We start from the raw sequence: 19,518 nt of genomic DNA, 5'->3' as shown, positions 1-19,518 counted from the left end.
GGTGGTTTCAAACTTCTTCCATTTAAGAATGATGGAAGCCACTGTGTTCTTGGGGACCTTCAATGCTGCATACATTTTTTGGTACCCTTCTCCAGATCTGTGCCTCAAAACAATCCTCTCGGAGCTCTACGGACAGTTCCTTCGACCTCATTGCTTGGTTTTTGCTCTGACAACTGTGGGACCTTATATTGACAGGTGTGTGCCTTTCCAAATCATGTCCAATCAATTGAATTTACAACAGGAGGACTCCAATCAAGTTGTTGAAACATCAAGGATAATCAATGTTAACAGGATGCACCTGAGCTCAATTTCGAGTCTCATAGCACAGGGTCTGAATACTTATGTAAATAAGGTATTTCTGTTTTTGCTTTATCATTATGGGGTATTGTGTGAGGAATTTTATTTGTTTAATCAATTTTAGAATAAGGCTGTACCGTAACAAATTGTAGAAAAAGTCAAGGAGTCTGAATACTTTCCAAAGGCACTGTATGTACATTCATGTCACACTTCCTTGTCTCATGGAGACATCTGTGATGGTATTCGACACGTGAGATATCTACATGCGATGTGCATGTTTAACGAACATTACAAACCAAGGAGTTAGTTTTGGCAACAAATTCATGAGGAAATGTATATAAAAAAAATAAGGCAACAGGTAAATATTTCATTCAAAGGCTTCATATTATGTTTTGAGTCTGTCAGTTTACAGAAATAAACTTAAAGTAAGCTGTACTATATGACAGACAGTGACAATCCCTGATGTAGAGGGAGCGTGATTCCATAGAACTAAACCCAACTTCAGAAAGACAATTGGCTGCCAATGATCAGAATAAAGACGTGTCGGGTATTCAAACAGTACAATGCCACCACGCATGTGAAAATTAATTTGTATAATTAATTCAAAAAGACTGGCATAACAATAATAACAGCATGGTGCAAACATTTGTGCAACTAGTGTCAAAGTGCCACTCATTCCTAGATCAGGGTTAACATGGGATTAGAGTTAAAGAAATGTATTCTGGGCCGAGGGACGACCACAGATCGTTGTCGACAGACAGGCATAGAGGACATCATTAGTAGTCTGCATGAATGAGGAAAGAAATTATTATATTTAGTACCAATAAACTACAGAACTTCAAAATACAGTTGCAATTCTCAGTGTAGTCATTTGGGGGTACTCAACTGCAGGTCAAAAATCAACATGGAGCTAGGGAGCCGACAGACAAGATGGCCACTGTTTAGAACGACAGATCAACGTTAGAAATCAAGGGGTGACAGTGAAGAATCAAACTGAATGTGATTTGACATGATACACTCATGCAGGCAACAACAGTAAATTGTTTAGGACTGCAGAGCATGCATCTCCTAATGCCATCTTAATCCAATCAGTCACTGTCTGTTTGATTGCTGCCCCCCCCCAAGCAAATAGGCCATGCCAGACAAAACAGAAGAGAACACAGTTACGTTTGTCTAGTCTGAGCTGTCTTTAAACAGAAACTATTTTGCCCCTCCGGCTAACCAAACAGGTGTTCAGTTACAGGTGCTCTGATGTATGTAAGCACCAAATCAGATGACATCTGCTGATAAAGGTTTTCTCAGAGATGTACAAATCACTGCAACTTGGTCTCGACTTCAAATTATGTTGATATCTTGGTGTACCTCTTCTGCAAAACAGTAACAGTGACACAGTGTAGGGCCTGGAGGATGACTGCTAAAAAAAACACTAAAAAACATTAATGATACGTTATGTAGATTGAAGAAAATAACTAAACAAGTGACTGTTCGAGAGTGTGAGTGAATTTGTATGTGTACATTTTAGTATTGGCATTGTGGTGGCAAATGGCTCGTTTCTGTAAATATCTTCAATACAAACAGTTCTCGCTCCAAAACCTGACGGCTTGTTTCTTCTTTTCTTTTAAACCTATGCATACACATACATATATTCATATATAATATAGATCTCTCCTTTGGATGTATCAGTAGGTCTACTGCTCTGCGGCCTTGCCACCGGCACCTTTAAACTTGACCACCATGACGGTTATGTTGTCCGGGCACCCGCGGTAGAAAGACTGCAGGACGATGCTCTTGGCGCCAAAGTGGGGTTCGTCGAGGCGCTCTTTGATGAAGCGTACGGCCTCCTCGTTGCTGAACGCGTCCCACAGCCCGTCCGACGCCAGGATCATAAACTCTGGCTGCAGCTTATCTAGGTCAAAGGTCATGATGTCGGGGTTGGGGATGACTACATTCAGGTTCTTCAGAGGGTAGTCGCCCAGCGAACGAGACATTGCCAGGATGCCCTGAACACGCCACGAACCGTTGAAACTGATGAAGCCACCTGGAGGGGGGAGGATGGGGAGAGAAAGGGAGGACAGAGAGGAGAAACCAATGGCTTTTAGTTACAGCAGATGAAGAGATAAAACACATTTTTTGTGTTCCTTAGACCATGAGCAGATCCATGCATCTTTATCAACTACAGTATGAAGCCATTCAAGTGAAGGGGGGAATAAATGGATCAGGGCACGAAATGTATTTTCTTTGGTATAACATCGTTTCACTGACACAATGGTTTATATTGGACACAGTTCATACAGTACTGAAGTTCAAAGGTAAAGCAAAAAAATAAACAGTATACACATGAGGTCTGCGCTGCCCTGCCTGTGTGTGTCTCTGTGTGTTTGCATTCTCTCCCACTGCCAGAGCACCGAGCCAGGTTACTAGAGAATTACCCATGAAGAGGAATCAGAGTAACACACTGGATAAAAGGCTTTACTTGGAAGCCATACTCAACGGGAGGGAAACACAGGGTTACCCTTAACTTGAACCCTGCATCATAATAGCTATATAATAACAGTCATAATATTTTATTTAACTAGGCAAGTCAGTTAAGAACAAATTCTTATTTACAATGACGGCCTACCACGGCCAAACCCTAACGACGCTGGGCCAATTGTGCGCTGCCCTATGGGACTCCCAACCACGGCTGGTTGTGATACAGCCTGGAATCTAACCAGGGTCTATAATGACGCCTCTAGCACTGAGATGCAGTGCCTTAGACCGCTGCACCACATTGGAGACCCAAGTAATAATAATGACAGAGCAGATGTTGTAAACAGTCATGGAAGCTGGTGTGAACTTATGACCACTGATTTTACACTTACTTACTTAGTTCAGTTACTGGAAACTGCTAGCCAACTAGCTTACCCAGTTTGTGTGTCATTTGCGGTCATGACTTATTTGCAGCTCCACTAACGACCTGTAGATGGCGATGGTGAGCTATGGACAGCCACAAATAACAAGTGTGTCCTACTTGATTTGTTACTCAATTACATTAAAATCACTTTCACATGAAGGAGAATATGAAACAGTATAAAATTATAATTACATCACAAGCCAATGGGCTCTGTAGACGTTTTTGGGGTTCTCTTGAGGAGTGCATTCCATTCCTCACTCACTGGCCCCCCTGATCTATATAAAGCTATGATGTCATCAAGGAAACGTTAAGATAATAATCGGAGATCAAGGTCGTGGGAGTAGTCATGGATACTGCTCCTGATATATATATTTTTAATCTTCATTTGGCAGAGGCATGGTTTACCCCTCAGTATAGCTACAATATAACAGCTGAACCAGGGATAGTTGTGTAGCTTCATCTACAGTTAAAACTCGTTTTTCAACCACTCCACAAATTTCTTGTTAACAAACTATAGTTTTGGCAAGTTGGTTAGGACATCTAATTTGTGCATGACAAGTAATTTTTCCAACAATTGTTTACAGACAGATTATTTCACATATAATTCACTGTATCACAATTCCAGTGGGTCAGAAGTTTACATACACTAAGTTGACAGTGCCTTTAAACAGCTTGGAAAATTCCAGACAATGATGTCATGGCTTTAGAAGCTTCTTTTAGGCTAATTGACATCATTTGAGTCAATTGGAGGTGTACCTGTGGATGTATTTCAAGGCCTACCTTCAAACCCAGTGCCTCTTTACTTGACATCATAGGAAAATCAAAAGAAATCAGCCAAGACCTCAGAAAAAAATGCTAGACCTCCACAAGTCTGGTTCATCCTTGGGAGCAATTTGCATACACCTGAAGGTACCACGTTCATCTGTACAAACAATAGTACGCAAGTATAAACACCATGGGACCACGCAGCCGTCATACCGCTCAGGAAGGAGATGCGTTCTGTCTCCTAGAGATGAACGTACTTTGGTGCGAAAAGTGCAAATCAATCCCAGAACAACAGCAAAGGACCTTGTGAAGATGCTGGAGGAAACATGTACAAAAGTATCTATATCCACAGTAAAATGAGTCCTATATCGACATAACCTGAAAGGCCGCTCAGCAAGGAAGAAGCCACTGCTCCAAAACTGCCATAAAAAAGCCAGACTGCAGTTTGCAACTGCACATGGGGACAAAGATCGTACTTTTTGGAGAAATGTCCTCTGGTCTGATGAAACAAAAATAAAACTGTTTGGCCCTAATGACCATCGTTATGTTTGGAGGAAAAAGGGAGAGGCTTGCAGGTCGAAGAACACCATCTCAACCGTGAAGCAAGGGGGTGGCAGCATCATGTTGTGGGGGTGCTTTGCCGAAGGAAGGACTGGTGCGCTTCACAAAATAGATGGCATCATGAGGGAGGACAATTATGTGGATATATTGAAGCAACATCTCAAGACATCAGTCAGGAAGTTAAAGCTTGGACGCAAATGGGTCTTCCAAATGGACAATGACCCCAAGCATACTTCCAAAGTTGTTGCAAAATGGCTTAAGGACAAAGTCAAGGTATTGGAGTGGCCATCACAAAGCCTTGACCTCAATCCTATATCAAATTTGTGGGCAGAACTGAAAAAGCATGTGCGAGCAAGAGGCCTACAACCCTGACTAAGTTACTACGGCTCTGTCAGGAGGAATGGGCCAAAATTCACCCAACTTATTGTGGGAAGCTTGTGGAAGGCTACCCGAAACGTTTGACCCAAGTTAAACAATTTAAAGGCAACGCTACCAAATACTAATTGAGTGCATGTAAACTTCTGACCCAGTGGGAATGTGATGAAAGAAATAAAAGCTGAAATAAGTCATTCTCTCTACTATGATTCTGACATTTCACATTCTTAAAATAAAGTGGTGATCCTACCTGACATAAGACAGGGAACTTTTACTAAAACTAAATGTCAGGAATTGTGAAAAACTGAGTTTAAATGTATTTGGCTAAGGTGTATGTAAACTTCCGACTTCAACTGTATAAATGTTTAAGATTAGAGCTAGTGGTGGAGAGAACTGATCCTAAACCAGTTATTAAGGCATAACGTTTTGCTCACCAGCCTTCTTGATCCTCTTGCGTTCTTTGAGCTGGTAGGGCTTGTGATCATGTGACAGGGCGATGGCATTGCCATCTTTGTCACAGAGCACTCCGCGCGAGTCGCCAACGTTCGCCACCGTCAACTCTTTATCAGACAGCAGGGCCACCAGACATGTGGTACCTGAGAGAGGGAGGCGGGGAGGAGAAAGATGAATAGAACCATGTTAGAATAGAACTTGAACATCCTATTGCCAAAGTCACTGTATAGTAGGGGAGGTAGTTCCGCTCTAGTCAGTGACTTTAGTTCAACAATCAAATACAAGGGAGGAGCGAAAACTCGCAGACACTCAGCCCTCCGTGGAATGACTTTGACACATGCGCTATAGCGTGCGCTTGCACAAACAAACCCTCTCCAACAACACACAGCCACAGCCCTCTCCAACAACACACAGCCACAGCCCTCTCCAACAACACACAGCCACAGCCCTCTCCAACAACACACAGCCACAGCCCTCTCCAACAACACACAGCCACAGCCCTTTGAAAACAGCACTTCAAAAAGTTGTCCTCTTATGGTTGTTTTCTTCTCCCTTTCCCTTTGTTTGGTTTCCCAGTCTCTGGGCGGAGACTGAAGCCCATTGTCTGAGATCCAAAGCCCTGCAGTGAGAACATACCAGTCTGTTTGACCATCTGTCTGTTTGCACACCACACAACCCAGAACAGGGTATAGGGGGGATGGGGACATCTGACTGGACCACCCCAAGGAGGAGAGATGCTTTGGGACTGGCAGGTAGAGGGAGTGAGGGGAGGTCCATTTCATTGACTGAACCTGCCTTCAGTTTCAACCCTGCGCCTACATTGCATGTCTACACTTGTGATGTGATTGTGATTTTCCATTGCAGGAATTGGGTTATACTCTGTCGTTTCAGGGCTTAGTGAGGAAATTAAACAGGTCCAGCTCCCTGGTGATGCGTTTTTTACATTCGCTTCAATCATTTAGAGGCAAAGACGCACCGAGCCGCCTGAAGCTGATCAAGAAATAATGTAGGAAGAGAGAAAAATGGGGGGAGTGAGAGATGCAGAGCACGAGATTGTGAATAAAAGGGGAAAGAGGAGGAGAGAAGTGAAAATGAGATTACTTCTCAGCAGGACAGTGATTTTATTATTCCCATTTATAGCTTTGGATGAGGGAAAAATGACAAAACAAACAGAAAACGGAGCCAGAATGAGAGAGGCAAGAGGAGAGAAAGAGAGGATGGGGCAGACGGCGGGAAAGTGGGGGTAGAGAGAAAGTGGAAACAAGGTGGGAGATAGGAGTGAACACAAAAGTTAGCCATTCTATCTTTTCATCTCTCTGTGTGTCTAATCCTCTCCTGCTCTGGTCTACAACTGGCACCTCTCTGTGCCATGCCGTCCAGCTAATTATTTCTTAATCGGGTTCCCGTTGTGATGGAGAAAATGGGCTGCACTGCCCTGCAAGCGCACCCTTCCCCAATTAGTTTCACAGAGCCGCACACACACATACCTCTCCTTTTCCAATTAAACCATCATCCTAGCACACATACCACTATCTGATTAGCTCAACTTTGCCCTGTGCACATCCACAAATCCAATTAAACCTAGCATACCTACATAGACTGACTTCTCCAAATTAGCCTAGCATACCTGCGCTAGTTCACTTCTTCAATTAGCCAAGGATACCTACAGATTGACTTCTTTTTTTGGATTTTTGTCTGTGACAAGTGGGGGCTCGTCCGGGATAGTAGTTAACTTGGGTTAGTTTAGTTCAGATTACCAAATTTTTTTGTTTGAGGGGATGTTTTGGTTTGGCCAATTTTGTTGAAGAGAGCGTTGAGAGCCATGTGTTCTTTTGGTTCAGTTAGCTTGGTAGCTAAGCAATTCACTCTGTGTTTTGTTCAGGTGGGAGTCCTCTCCTGTTCAGGCTTATCAGCGAGTGTCAATAGGAGGCTTGTGGTGTTTTTGTTTTAGGTGGCAGTGAACGTGGGTAGAGCATCCCTTTCCCTTTTCCCCTACATCGGCTCGGGAGCACCTCCGTGGTTATGGGGGGGCCGCCAGTTTCTGGTTGTCTTTTCCACTCCACTGGTTTTGTGTGCATAAAACCCCACTTGTCACAGGCCAGCTCATAGCCTGTGACAAAAATGAGGGGACACGAACAACAGGTATAGGCCAATTTAAAAGGTTCTTTATTCTAAACAAAACTATTAACTTTAAACTAAGGAAAAGGAATGAGGTGTGAAAGTATCATAATGTAAGGTGTATGGATGCGTGAATCTGTGTGTGTGAACATGACTGAGTGAAAACTATGCAAAACTACAAAGGAACAAACAAAACAGGATCATACCTGGAGGAGCAGAGAGAGAGAGAGATAATTAGTGAAGCAGTTTTATACCCTGAGCCCAGGTGGCTCCAATCACTAACGACCCTCCTCTGCCTGCAGGAGGAACCGCCCCTGCAATGCAGAGGAGGAGCCGTGACACTAGGCTAACTTTCTTCTTCAATTAGCTAGGCTCTACCCTGTTCCGCTCTCTTTTTGCTGAGCATTAGGCATGGCCTGGGCATGTCAAATTCTCCAATTAGCCTACTTTAGTGTGTGCACATGTCCATGCCATTGTCTACCTACTTTCAAAAAAATTAAAAAATAAAAACATCTACTACCCAGTCCAAAAGAAATGGCTTCCATGTATATCCTGTGCTGGTCTAGATATCAGCTTTTCCCTATTAACCCCAGGTCCTGACTATAAAAAGAGTAGTAGTCCTCTTAGACATACCAGGCCAAAGAAATGTTAAATAAATAACTCACTGTAATAAAAGACGGTTTGAATAGACTTAGCTCTTGGCCATTTCATCAGAGGCCTCTCACTCACTTCTTTCTCTTTTTCCTTCTATTGTTCCCAGATAAACAATGGATGGATGGATGAAAGGAGCGAGGGATACATCTGATAGGTTGTCCTGGGGACTCTGCTCGCCCTGATAACAACAAAAGCTCAAAGCTTCAGTCCCTAAATGATCTACCCGCTCAATCAGATATAAGGACAACAATCAAAAACAATTACCAGTCCAACTGATCCCCCACCCCAAGACTCAGGGAGGCAGTTGGGCAGAAAACTCAGAGCCAATTCAATACATGGCTGACTAATGCTTTGCAACACAAAAGCAGGACTTTTTTTTTTTAATGTAGCGTAGCTTTATGGTAAGATTATCTTTGGGCTCAATCTTAATCATTCTTACTGTCATCCAAACAAAGGGATGAGTGAAATACAGGGGGATAATGAACATAATGGGGCTAGGAGGGAAACCTCAGTCTGGGAATCAACAGGGCATCTTGCTTTGGAGGGAAAGGAGGGATGGAGGGATGGGAGAGAGGGAGGGATGGATGGGAGAGGGGGATAGAGGGGTGGGTGAGAAGAAGGGGTGGAGGGGTGGGAGGGATGGGATGGGAGAGGGGTAGAGAGGGGTGGGAGAGAGGAAGGGGTGGGAGAGAGGAAGGGGTGGGGGGGAGAGGAAGGGGTGGGGGGGAGAGGAAGGGGTGGGGGGGGAGGAAGGGGTGGGGGGGGAGGAAGGGGTGGGGGGGGAGAGGAGAAGGAAGATGGGACTTGTGGGTAGGCTAGTTTTGCCTTCTCCACTAGACTCTGAGTGACGCAGATCACACAATAGATTTCTATCAGCATCTGGGATTTCTGCAGAGAGTAGGAGGTCAAAAGGGAGGTGAGTGGTCCCGTGTGGCTCAGTTGGTAGAGCATGGCGCTTGCAATGCCAAGGTTGTGGGTTCGATTCCCACAGGGGACCAATATGAAAATGTATGTAGTCACTACTGTAAGTGGCTCTGGATAAGAGCCTCTGCTAAATGACTAACATGTAAATGACTAACAGAGGTAGTGCCTTCACTAAGTGGGCACGTCGCAGGAGGAGTAACCTAAAAGTCAACTGTCGCGCCCAGACCGGGAGTTAGCTTGTTATTGTCTCGGGTACAACACTGGTTCTACTTTTACAATCATGGTGTCACATGACCTCCAGTAGAATGTGACTGACAGCTTGAAAGGCCTTTTCATACCAGCCACGCATTCAATTACACACTCATCCGAGTCACGAGGTTCTGTGCTGTGAATAAACTACTATAGTGTTCTGTACACATAGGATAATACACTCCATCACTCTCTCTCCCCCAATAAATTACATGCAATGAATTATATTCCGTAGAACACCCTCTCTCAAATTCTCACTAGTTTGTTCTCTTCCTCTCGGACGCTCTCCCCCTCTTTCTCCACCTCCCACTCCGAACATTAAGTTATGTCAGGATCCCGAATACCCGGAGAGAGGCAGAGACATTCCGTGTGCTGCATTCCTGAAATCGCAGTGTGTGAAGCGAGTCTTTACCGCCAGCTTATCATGAATATTTTAGCTCTCTTCTCTTCCCTACATTCTGAATATACCATCATTGGATCTGCTGTGACAACTTCGCTCCCCCTCGCTTCCTCCCCCCCCTCTCTGGTCCTGTGGGTGCTAAACGAGTATGGGTGGCGGTGAAGATGGATGGCGCTCCATCTCCCTCGCTCTATGAGTTCAGGACTACACTCTTCCCCTTTCAGTATCACCTTCTGCCTTCTGTCTTTATCATATCACTGTCACCATCCCTATTTTTGTCCCTTGGCTTACTCTCTTTCTCTCTGTTCCATACACTGGCCCTTTATCTCTGTCCAAGCCTTTTGTCTCTCTTTTGTCCTCCTTCCCCTTTCTTTCTATTCCCCTTCTCATGGAACTCTATACCCTCTCGTCCTATACACAGTGCATTCAGAAAGTATTCAGACCTTTTCACATCCTCCACATTGTTACATTACAGCCTTATTCTAAAATGGATTAAATAGTTTGTCCCTCAATCTACACAAAATACCCCACAATGACAAAGAAAAATGGGTTAAGAGTTTTTTGCTAATTTATTAAAAATAAAAAAACTGAAATATCACATTTACATAAGTAACCAGAAACTTTACTCAGTACTTCGTTGAAGGCGATTACAGCACTGAGTCTTCTTGGGTATTGAATCTACAAGCTTGGCACACCTGTATTTGGGGAGTTTCTCCCATTCTTCTCTGCAGATCCTGTCGAGCTCTGTCAGGGTGGATGGGGAACGTCACTGGACAGCTATTTTCAGGTCTCTCCAGAGATGTTCAGAGCACTCTGGAGGAGGTTTTCATCAAGGATCTCTGTACTTTGCTCTGTTCATTCTTCCCTCTATCCTGACTAGTCTCCCAGTCCCTGCAAAAAAAGTTTGGTACCCTTCCCCAGATCTGTGCCTCGACACAATCCTGTCTGAGCTCTATGGACAATTCCTTGAACCTCATGGCTTGGTTTTTGCTCTTACATGCACTGTCAACTGCGGGACCTTATATAAGAACAGGTGTGTGCCTTTCCAAATCATGTCCAATCAATTTAAATTTACCACAGGTGGACTCCAAGTTGTATAAACATCAAGGATGATCAACGAAAACAGGATGCACCTGAGCTCAATTGAGTCTCATAGCAAAGGGTCTACTTATGTAAATAAGGTATGTTTTTTTTAGTTGTAATAAATGTGCAAACATTTCTAAAAACCTGTTTTAACTTTGTCATTATGGCGTATTGTGTGTAGATTGAGGGGGAAAAAATTATTTAATCCATTTTAGAATAAGGCTGTAACGTAACAAAATGTGGAAAAAGTGGAGGGGTCTGAATACTTTCCGAATGCTCTGTACAGTGCCTTCAGAAATTATTCACACCCCTTGACTTGTTCCGCATTTTGTTGTGTTACAGCCTGATTTTAAAATGTATGAAAATGAGATTGTGTGTCACTGGCCTGCACACAATATACCCCATAATATAAAAAGTGGAAATATGTGTTTGGACATTTTTTTTAATTATTTAAAAATGAAAAGCCTAAATATGTCCAGGAATACAAATTTGTTAATAAGTTGCATGGACTCACTCTGTGAGCAATAATAGTGTTTAATATGATTTTTGATTGACTACCTCATCTACCTCACTACCTCACCGTACGCACTACCCTATGTAGTGCCTTGCGGTTGGAGGCCGAGCTGTTGCCATACCAGGCGGTGATGCAACCAGTCAGGATGCTCTCAATGGTGCAGCTGTATAACTTTGAGGATCTAAGGACCCATGCCAAATATTTGGGAATAGTTTTGTCGTGCCCGACTGTCTGTTTGGATGACTGTGTTTTTGGACCATGATAATTTGTTGGTGATGTTGACACCAAGGAACTTGAAGCTCTCAACCTACTCCACTACAGCCCTGTCGATGAGAATGGGGGCGGGCTCGGCCCATCTTTTCCTGTAGTCCACGATCATCTCCTGTCGTCTTGATCACATTGAGTTACAGGTTGTTATCCTGGCACCACACTGCCAGGTCTCTGACCTCCTCCCTATAGGCTGTCTCATCGTTGTCGGTGGTTAGGCCTACCACTGTTGTGTCATTGGCAAACTTAATGATGGTGTAGGAGTCGTGCTTGGCCATGCAGTCATAAGTGACAGGGAGTACAGGAGGGGACTGAGCACGCACCCCTGAGGGGCCCCCGTGTTGAGGATCAGCGTGGCGGATGTGTGGCTACCTACCCTTACCACCTGGGGACGACCCGTGAGGAAGTCCAGGATCCAGTTGCAGAGGGAGGTGTTTAGTCCCAGGGTACTTAGCTTAGTGATGAGCTTTGAGGGCACTATGATGTTGAACGCTGAGCTGTAGTCAATGAATAGCATTCTCACATAGGTGTTCCTTTTGTCCAGGTGTGAAAGGGCAGTGTGGAGTGCAATAGAGATTGCATCATCTGTGGATCTGTTGCGGTGGTATGCAAATTGGAGTGGGTTTAGGGTTTCTGGGATAATGGTGTTGATGTGAGCCATGACCAGCCTTTCAAAGCACTTCATGGCTACAGATGTGAGTGTTACGGGTCAGTAGTCAATTAGGCAGGTTACCTTGGTGTTCTTGGGCACAGGGACCATTGTGGTCTGCTTGAAACATGTTGGTATTACCGACTCAGTCAGGGATAGGTTGAAAATGTCAGTGAAGACACTTGCCAGTTGGTCAGCGCATGCTCGGAGTACACGTCAGGGTAATCCATCTGCGGCCTTGTGAATGTTGACCTGTTTGAAGTTCTTATATCGGCTACAGAGAGCGTTATTTCACCGGAACAGTTGGTGCCCTCATGCATGCTTCAGTGTTGCTTGCCTCGAAGCGAGCAGAGAAGTAATTTAGCTTATCTGGTAGGCTTGGGTCACTGGGCAGCTTGCAGCTGCACTTCCCTTTGTAGTCCGTAATAGTTTGGGTATACTTGTAATCATTAAGGACTGGGGAGTTTTTCAGGATAAAACAGAAAGGAGCTAAGCACTGGCAAAATCCTAGAGGAAAACCTGGTTCAGTCTGCTTTCCACCAGACACTGGGTGATGAATTCACCTTTCAGCAGGACAATAACATAAAACAAGTCCAAATCTACACTGGAGTTACTTACCAAGAAGACAGTGAATGTTGCTGAGTGGCTGAGTTATTCTTTTGACTTAAATCAACTTGAAAATGTATGGCAAGACCTGAAAATGTGTGTGTAACAATGATAAACCACCAATTTGACAGAGTTGAAGAATTTTGAAAACAATAAAAATGGGCAATTGTTGCACAATCCAGGTGTGGAAAACTCAGATGTACCCAAAAAGACACACAGCTGTAATTGCTGTCAATGTGCTTCTACAAAGTAATGAATCAGGATTGTGAATACTTATGTAAATTACATATTTCTGCATTTAATTTCCAATAAATATGCAAAAATGTCTAAAAACATGTTTTCACTTCGTCATTATGGCATATTGTGTATAGATGGGTGAGAGAAAAAAAATCTATGTAATCAATTTTGAATTCAGGCTGTAACAACAAAAATGTGGAATAAGTCAAGAGGTATGAATACTTTCTGAAAGCACCATCTGTCAAGCCACCCTGAGGAGAGGCAGCTGAGGAGAGGGCTTTGGCACTTTCTCTCCCTCTTTCTCCCTTGTCACTGCTACGTCTGTGTCTATGTCTGATGAAGATAAAGCTATATTTCAACAGCTGAATAAGCAGCACGGCCGGAGCCTGAGCCCACTGTAAACGACCGTGAACAGCAAAGTCAGAAATACTTTGCAAGCAGCAATTTAGGGCTCCTAGAAAAACAAGTGTAGGAATGAGCAAACCAATGTGAGCAAACATCACAATAGTAATGGGCTCCTTCCTTACAAGAGTCCAGGAGAAATGGATGTCTGCCCCTAGCCTACCCCACTCATGTACACAAAACAAACTCATGCACACACACACACACACACACTTGGACCACAGATATTTATACAAGCTTCATTTCCCCTAGCTCTCACTATCAAAAACACCACAGCTATTTCAACAAACTCTTCGCTCTGTCCCCAAACAAACTATAGCCATCATTTGTGAATTTCTCAGACAACAGTGTTTGAGCATGCAGAAATTAGTGCAATGAATCCAAAACAAAGAATTGCGATCACGGTACAACACGGATCTCAAGACTGAAGTCAGCACTACACATTATAGCCTATTCATTCTTTTGTAGGCAATGGTACATATTTTCCCTCTAATGGTTAAATTCAGGATTAAGGTATAAACTGTTGCTAGATTAGTGGAAAATGTCTGCCCACAGAGGTGTGGCTGTGACCTTTAACCCCTGGCTGCCCTGCCCTCTGACCTGCTTCGTTGTAGACGGCTGACAGCTTGTCCAGCATGTCCCTGTCCAGAGCCAGGATCTGCTGCTCCAGAATGGAGGAATAGGACAGACCACCACTGCTCTCATTCTTCTCCTTCTCCTTCTCCCGGTCGTAGCTCAGGAGCTGCTGACGCAACGCCTCCGACAGATGGGCCTTGGCAAAGTCAGCCGCCGCCTGGGAGAAGGAGGAGGGAGAGAGAGCTACAGTGAGCTGGCTATACTGAAGTCAAGAGTTATACATGGTGTAAACTGTAAGAAATTGTAAACCAAGTGATGTTCACAGCTCTGCCCTGCCACACAGCATCAAACTTGTGGGTGCGCCCACACTGTAGTCACACACACACACTAGGGGAAGACAGGCTACAGTAGCAGTGACCTAGCTGTCCTCAGTTCCTTGCTGAAACCCAGATAAAGCAGGAGATAAATAGCCAGAGGTAAGGAGGGGGAGAAACTGCACCACTAGCTAAACACGCTTCCCCTCCCGCCGTGCTGTGGAATACAGCTGAGCAAGAGAAACTCTATCCTCGGCTATTCATTTCAGCCATGCGATAACGGCACACCCCTTGACAGACAAATATGCAACGCTTCACGACAAAGAGAATGGCTCGTATTTCTCCTCCTTTCCTGAATCATGGCCAGAGATTCAAGCCTAGCCAAGCTGAGCCAAAACCAAAAGAGAAAGATATTAGTATAAGCTAATTAGGCGTTTTTGACTAACAGGGGGCTTGGCGCTTATACGCGAAGTCAGGGGCCCCAGACAGAGTATGATCTGCTGCCTTATCATTCAGAAACTTTTTCTGCCAAACATTTCAACTCGCTTCACTTCTCTCTGACTCTCCCTCACAATCTTTCTCTGGCTCTCTCGCTCCCGCTCGCTCTGTGACTGTCCCTTGCTCTCTGTATCCGACCCCTTCCCCTCTGTCTGCTGTTCCCACAACCCCTCTGTGCTCGCTTTGGGAGCGAGGCCTACGGGTGGAATATCCGTCTAGGCCTCTTTCTCTGGCCTTTCTCTCTGAGCTGCGTGGGGACATATCTCAGACATTCCTTCCCTCCTGTGGTTACCATAGTGCCCGCAGGGATCATCATAAGGAGGTCAGAGGTCTTTTGTCTGGAGGAACTACATGGGACAGTAGTGACCACATTAATAGCTGCTTTAGTACACTGTTATTCTGAATTACAAGGCCTGTCTGGGTTAACAATGGCGATTTATCCTTTCAGACATCCAGAGAGCAGATGTGTGTGTGTGTTTATATGTGAGTGAACACACAGTCATTAAGCCTGGATAAGCAAAGAAAACAGGGATAAGTCTTAGTTATCCTGTTAAGTAACAGGGTCCCGTAGTCCCGTGTAGCTCAGTTGGTAGAGCATGGCGCTTGCAACGCCAGGGTTGTGGGTTCGATTCCCACGGGGGGCCAGTACAAAAAAAAAAAAAAAGTATGAATGTATGTACTTGTAAGTCGCTCTGGATAAGAGCGTCTGCTAAATGACTTAAATGTAAATGTAAATGGATGATCGGACACCTGTAAAGAGCTCAGCCCTGCTCTACTCTGACCTGTCCTACTCCCACTGCACACTCTGACCTGTCCTACTCCCACTGCACCCTCTGACCTTTTCCTAGTCCCACAGCCTGCTGACCCGTCCTAGTCCCACAGCCTGCTGACCCGTCCTAGTCCCACTGCCTGCTGACCCGTCCTAGTCCCACAGCCTGCTGACCCGTCCTAGTCCCACAGCCTGCTGACCCGTCCTAGTCCCACAGCCTGCTGACCCGTCCTAGTCCCACAGCCTGCTGACCCGTCCTAGTCCCACTGCCTGCTGACCCGTCCTAGTCCCACAGCCTGCTGACCCGTCCTAGTCCCACTGCCTGCTGACCCGTCCTAGTCCCACTGCCTGCTGACCCGTCCTAGTCCCACAGCCTGCTGACCCGTCCTAGTCCCACTGCCTGCTGACCCGTCCTAGTCCCACAGCCTGCTGACCCGTCCTAGTCCCACTGCCTGCTGACCCGTCCTAGTCCCACTGCCTGCTGACCCGTCCTAGTCCCACTGCCTGCTGACCCGTCCTAGTCCCACAGCCTGCTGACCCGTCCTAGTCCCACAGCCTGCTGACCCGTCCTAGTCCCACTGCCTGCTGACCCGTCCTAGTCCCACTGCCTGCTGACCCGTCCTAGTCCCACAGCCTGCTGACCCGTCCTAGTCCCACAGCCTGCTGACCCGTCCTAGTCCCACAGCCTGCTGACCCGTCCTAGTCCCACAGCCTGCTGACCCGTCCTAGTCCCACAGCCTGCTGACCCGTCCTAGTCCCACTGCCTGCTGACCCGTCCTAGTCCCACAGCCTGCTGACCCGTCCTAGTCCCACAGCCTGCTGACCCGTCCTAGTCCCACAGCCTGCTGACCCGTCCTAGTCCCACAGCCTGCTGACCCGTCCTAGTCCCACAGCCTGCTGACCCGTCCTAGTCCCACAGCCTGCTGACCCGTCCTAGTCCCACAGCCTGCTGACCCGTCCTAGTCCCACAGCCTGCTGACCCGTCCTAGTCCCACAGCCTGCTGACCCGTCCTAGTCCCACAGCCTGCTGACCCGTCCTAGTCCCACAGCCTGCTGACCCGTCCTAGTCCCACAGCCTGCTGACCCGTCCTAGTCCCACAGCCTGCTGACCCGTCCTAGTCCCACAGCCTGCTGACCCGTCCTAGTCCCACAGCCTGCTGACCCGTCCTAGTCCCACAGCCTGCTGACCCGTCCTAGTCCCACAGCCTGCTGACCCGTCCTAGTCCCACAGCCTGCTGACCCGTCCTAGTCCCACAGCCTGCTGACCCGTCCTAGTCCCACAGCCTGCTGACCCGTCCTAGTCCCACAGCCTGCTGACCCGTCCTAGTCCCACAGCCTGCTGACCCGTCCTAGTCCCACAGCCTGCTGACCCGTCCTAGTCCCACAGCCTGCTGACCCGTCCTAGTCCCACAGCCTGCTGACCCGTCCTAGTCCCACAGCCTGCTGACCCGTCCTAGTCCCACAGCCTGCTGACCCGTCCTAGTCCCACAGCCTGCTGACCCGTCCTAGTCCCACAGCCTGCTGACCCGTCCTAGTCCCACAGCCTGCTGACCCGTCCTAGTCCCACAGCCTGCTGACCCGTCCTAGTCCCACAGCCTGCTGACCCGTCCTAGTCCCACAGCCTGCTGACCCGTCCTAGTCCCACAGCCTGCTGACCCGTCCTAGTCCCACAGCCTGCTGACCCGTCCTAGTCCCACAGCCTGCTGACCCGTCCTAGTCCCACTGCCTGTGACCCGTCCTAGTCCCACTGCCTGCTGACCCGTCCTAGTCCCACAGCCTGCTGACCCGTCCTAGTCCCACAGCCTGCTGACCCGTCCTAGTCCCACAGCCTGCTGACCCGTCCTAGTCCCACTGCCTGCTGACCCGTCCTAGTCCCACTGCCTGCTGACCCGTCCTAGTCCCACTGCCTGCTGACCCGTCCTAGTCCCACAGCCTGCTGACCCGTCCTAGTCCCACTGCCTGCTGACCCGTCCTAGTCCCACAGCCTGCTGACCCGTCCTAGTCCCACAGCCTGCTGACCCGTCCTAGTCCCACAGCCTGCTGACCCGTCCTAGTCCCACAGCCTGCTGACCCGTCCTAGTCCCACTGCCTGCTGACCCGTCCTAGTCCCACTGCCTGCTGACCCGTCCTAGTCCCACTGCCTGCTGACCCGTCCTAGTCCCACTGCCTGCTGACCCGTCCTAGTCCCACTGCCTGCTGACCCGTCCTAGTCCCACTGCCTGCTGACCCGTCCTAGTCCCACAGCCTGCTGACCCGTCCTAGTCCCACAGCCTGCTGACCCGTCCTAGTCCCACAGCCTGCTGACCCGTCCTAGTCCCACAGCCTGCTGACCCGTCCTAGTCCCACAGCCTGCTGACCCGTCCTAGTCCCACAGCCTGCTGACCCGTCCTAGTCCCACTGCCTGCACACTGATCAACAGTGATCAGCAACACCATACTCAACTACTTTAGACCTACTGGGATACCAACATGTCTACTATTACCCAGATATTATCAGTCGCCTGAGAAAAAGTATGGGGTGATGGGGAAAAGGATGAAACGGCAGCAGTCATGGTTTATACACCGAGTGAGAGACAGACACAGAGAGGGGATAGTAGAAGTGTGTGTGACTCATCTGGGCTGTGTTATTTGCTGTGTCGTTATGGGGAGAGGAACAGAGGACTGGGGAGAGAAGAACAAAAGGATGACAGAAGTATGGAGAGAGAGATGACGGAGAGAGTGTGTGTGTGAGAGAGAGAGAGATAACACTGCTCTGAGAACTCTTATCTGCTGTGTGTGCACGGCCGACTCCAGCAGCCGACAGTTCTGCTGCTGCCTTAATCATCACAGTGGCTAGCTAGTGTGTGTGCTGGGGGGGGTTTGATAGCCACAAATGACATCCTTCTACCACACCGTCCACTGGCAGTTGGGTTTCAGACTTTATGTATTCTCAATTATGCTTAACAATATTTAGTACCTAACATTCTACATGAACGTCAGCGTCAGTTAGAAAGACCCTTTTCTTATCATTCATCTTTAGAAAACGTACACTAAAAACCATTGACACAATGGAAAAATCTCATGATTTATTATTGAAATAGCATGGGTAACTGAGAAAAAATAAATTGGTACAATTGAAGGCCAAGTGGCAAACCATAATGCAGCACGCGGGTAGGGGCAGATGAGATGTAGCTATTGTTTGTGTGTGTCTGTAAGTTGTTGTTCGGTTGTATGTATAAATTTGTTTTTCAAATGTAAAAAAGGAAAAAGAAAATGTTACTTAAAAAAAACAAAAAAGACCCCCGTGGACAGCAGTCGCAGAAGGCTCTTAATAACAGCCTACCCTAATGAGCAGAATTAGCATGTCCTGGAAGTTGGCCTTGCGGCGATGTGTGGAGGATGAATCAGAATTATTTGGGTAACATAGATAAATAAGATGTTTTATTTACATAATATGCTTATGTGAGATACTTGTCATTAGAATGTCTCCCTTTGGACTATACTGTTGGCAGTTGCACTTTTCCCTTCTCAGCTAGGGAAAAGTCACTTGGAGCCCAGAGAGGGGAGAGGTCAGGCTTGTCTTTTACATGTCTCTGGTAATATGCAGAATATCAGAAAGGGAGAGGTCAGAATGGAACATTGTCTTCATATGTGAATGTATCTGTTAAACCATGTGAAGGGATGGCATGATTAAGGGGGAACCAATTATCTCTTGGCTCCACAATATCTGTGCGCAAGTCACTCCCCTTGGTGAGCTTGTCCAGGAGTGGGGAGAAGAGGGGGTTTACTTGAGATGGGAGAATATAGAGTTGACAATTGAGTTATGCCTTGGATGAGGTAATGTTTTGGTACTATGAAGTACCATGAATGAGATTAGAACCTCGTCTTAGAGACCAAACTGAACGATAATTTATAGCTAATGCTATCTGGCTATGG

General features: G+C 46.7%; 1 protein-coding gene across 1 annotated transcript in view; it reads right to left on the bottom strand.

Moving 5' to 3' along the window:
* Nucleotides 1-430: 430 nt before the first annotated feature.
* The window catches only part of LOC120018260 (protein phosphatase 1L-like), a 42,860-nt gene continuing 23,772 nt past the window's right edge, over nt 431-19,518 (bottom strand). The window contains exons 2-4 of the mRNA XM_038961359.1: nt 14,048-14,240; nt 5,326-5,487; nt 431-2,335 (exon numbers count right to left, since the gene is read on the bottom strand). Of these exons, the coding sequence (XP_038817287.1) occupies nt 1,986-2,335; nt 5,326-5,487; nt 14,048-14,240 (705 nt within the window). The 3' untranslated portion in view covers nt 431-1,985. The remainder of the gene's footprint in view (nt 2,336-5,325; nt 5,488-14,047; nt 14,241-19,518) is intronic.

The sequence above is a fragment of the Salvelinus namaycush genome, chromosome 23 (assembly GCF_016432855.1).
Source record: "Salvelinus namaycush isolate Seneca chromosome 23, SaNama_1.0, whole genome shotgun sequence".
In the NCBI taxonomy this organism is placed as follows: Eukaryota; Metazoa; Chordata; class Actinopteri; order Salmoniformes; family Salmonidae; genus Salvelinus; species Salvelinus namaycush.
The sequence above is the reverse complement of the archived record's forward strand: the minus strand, read 5'-3'. Positions and strand labels throughout refer to the sequence as shown.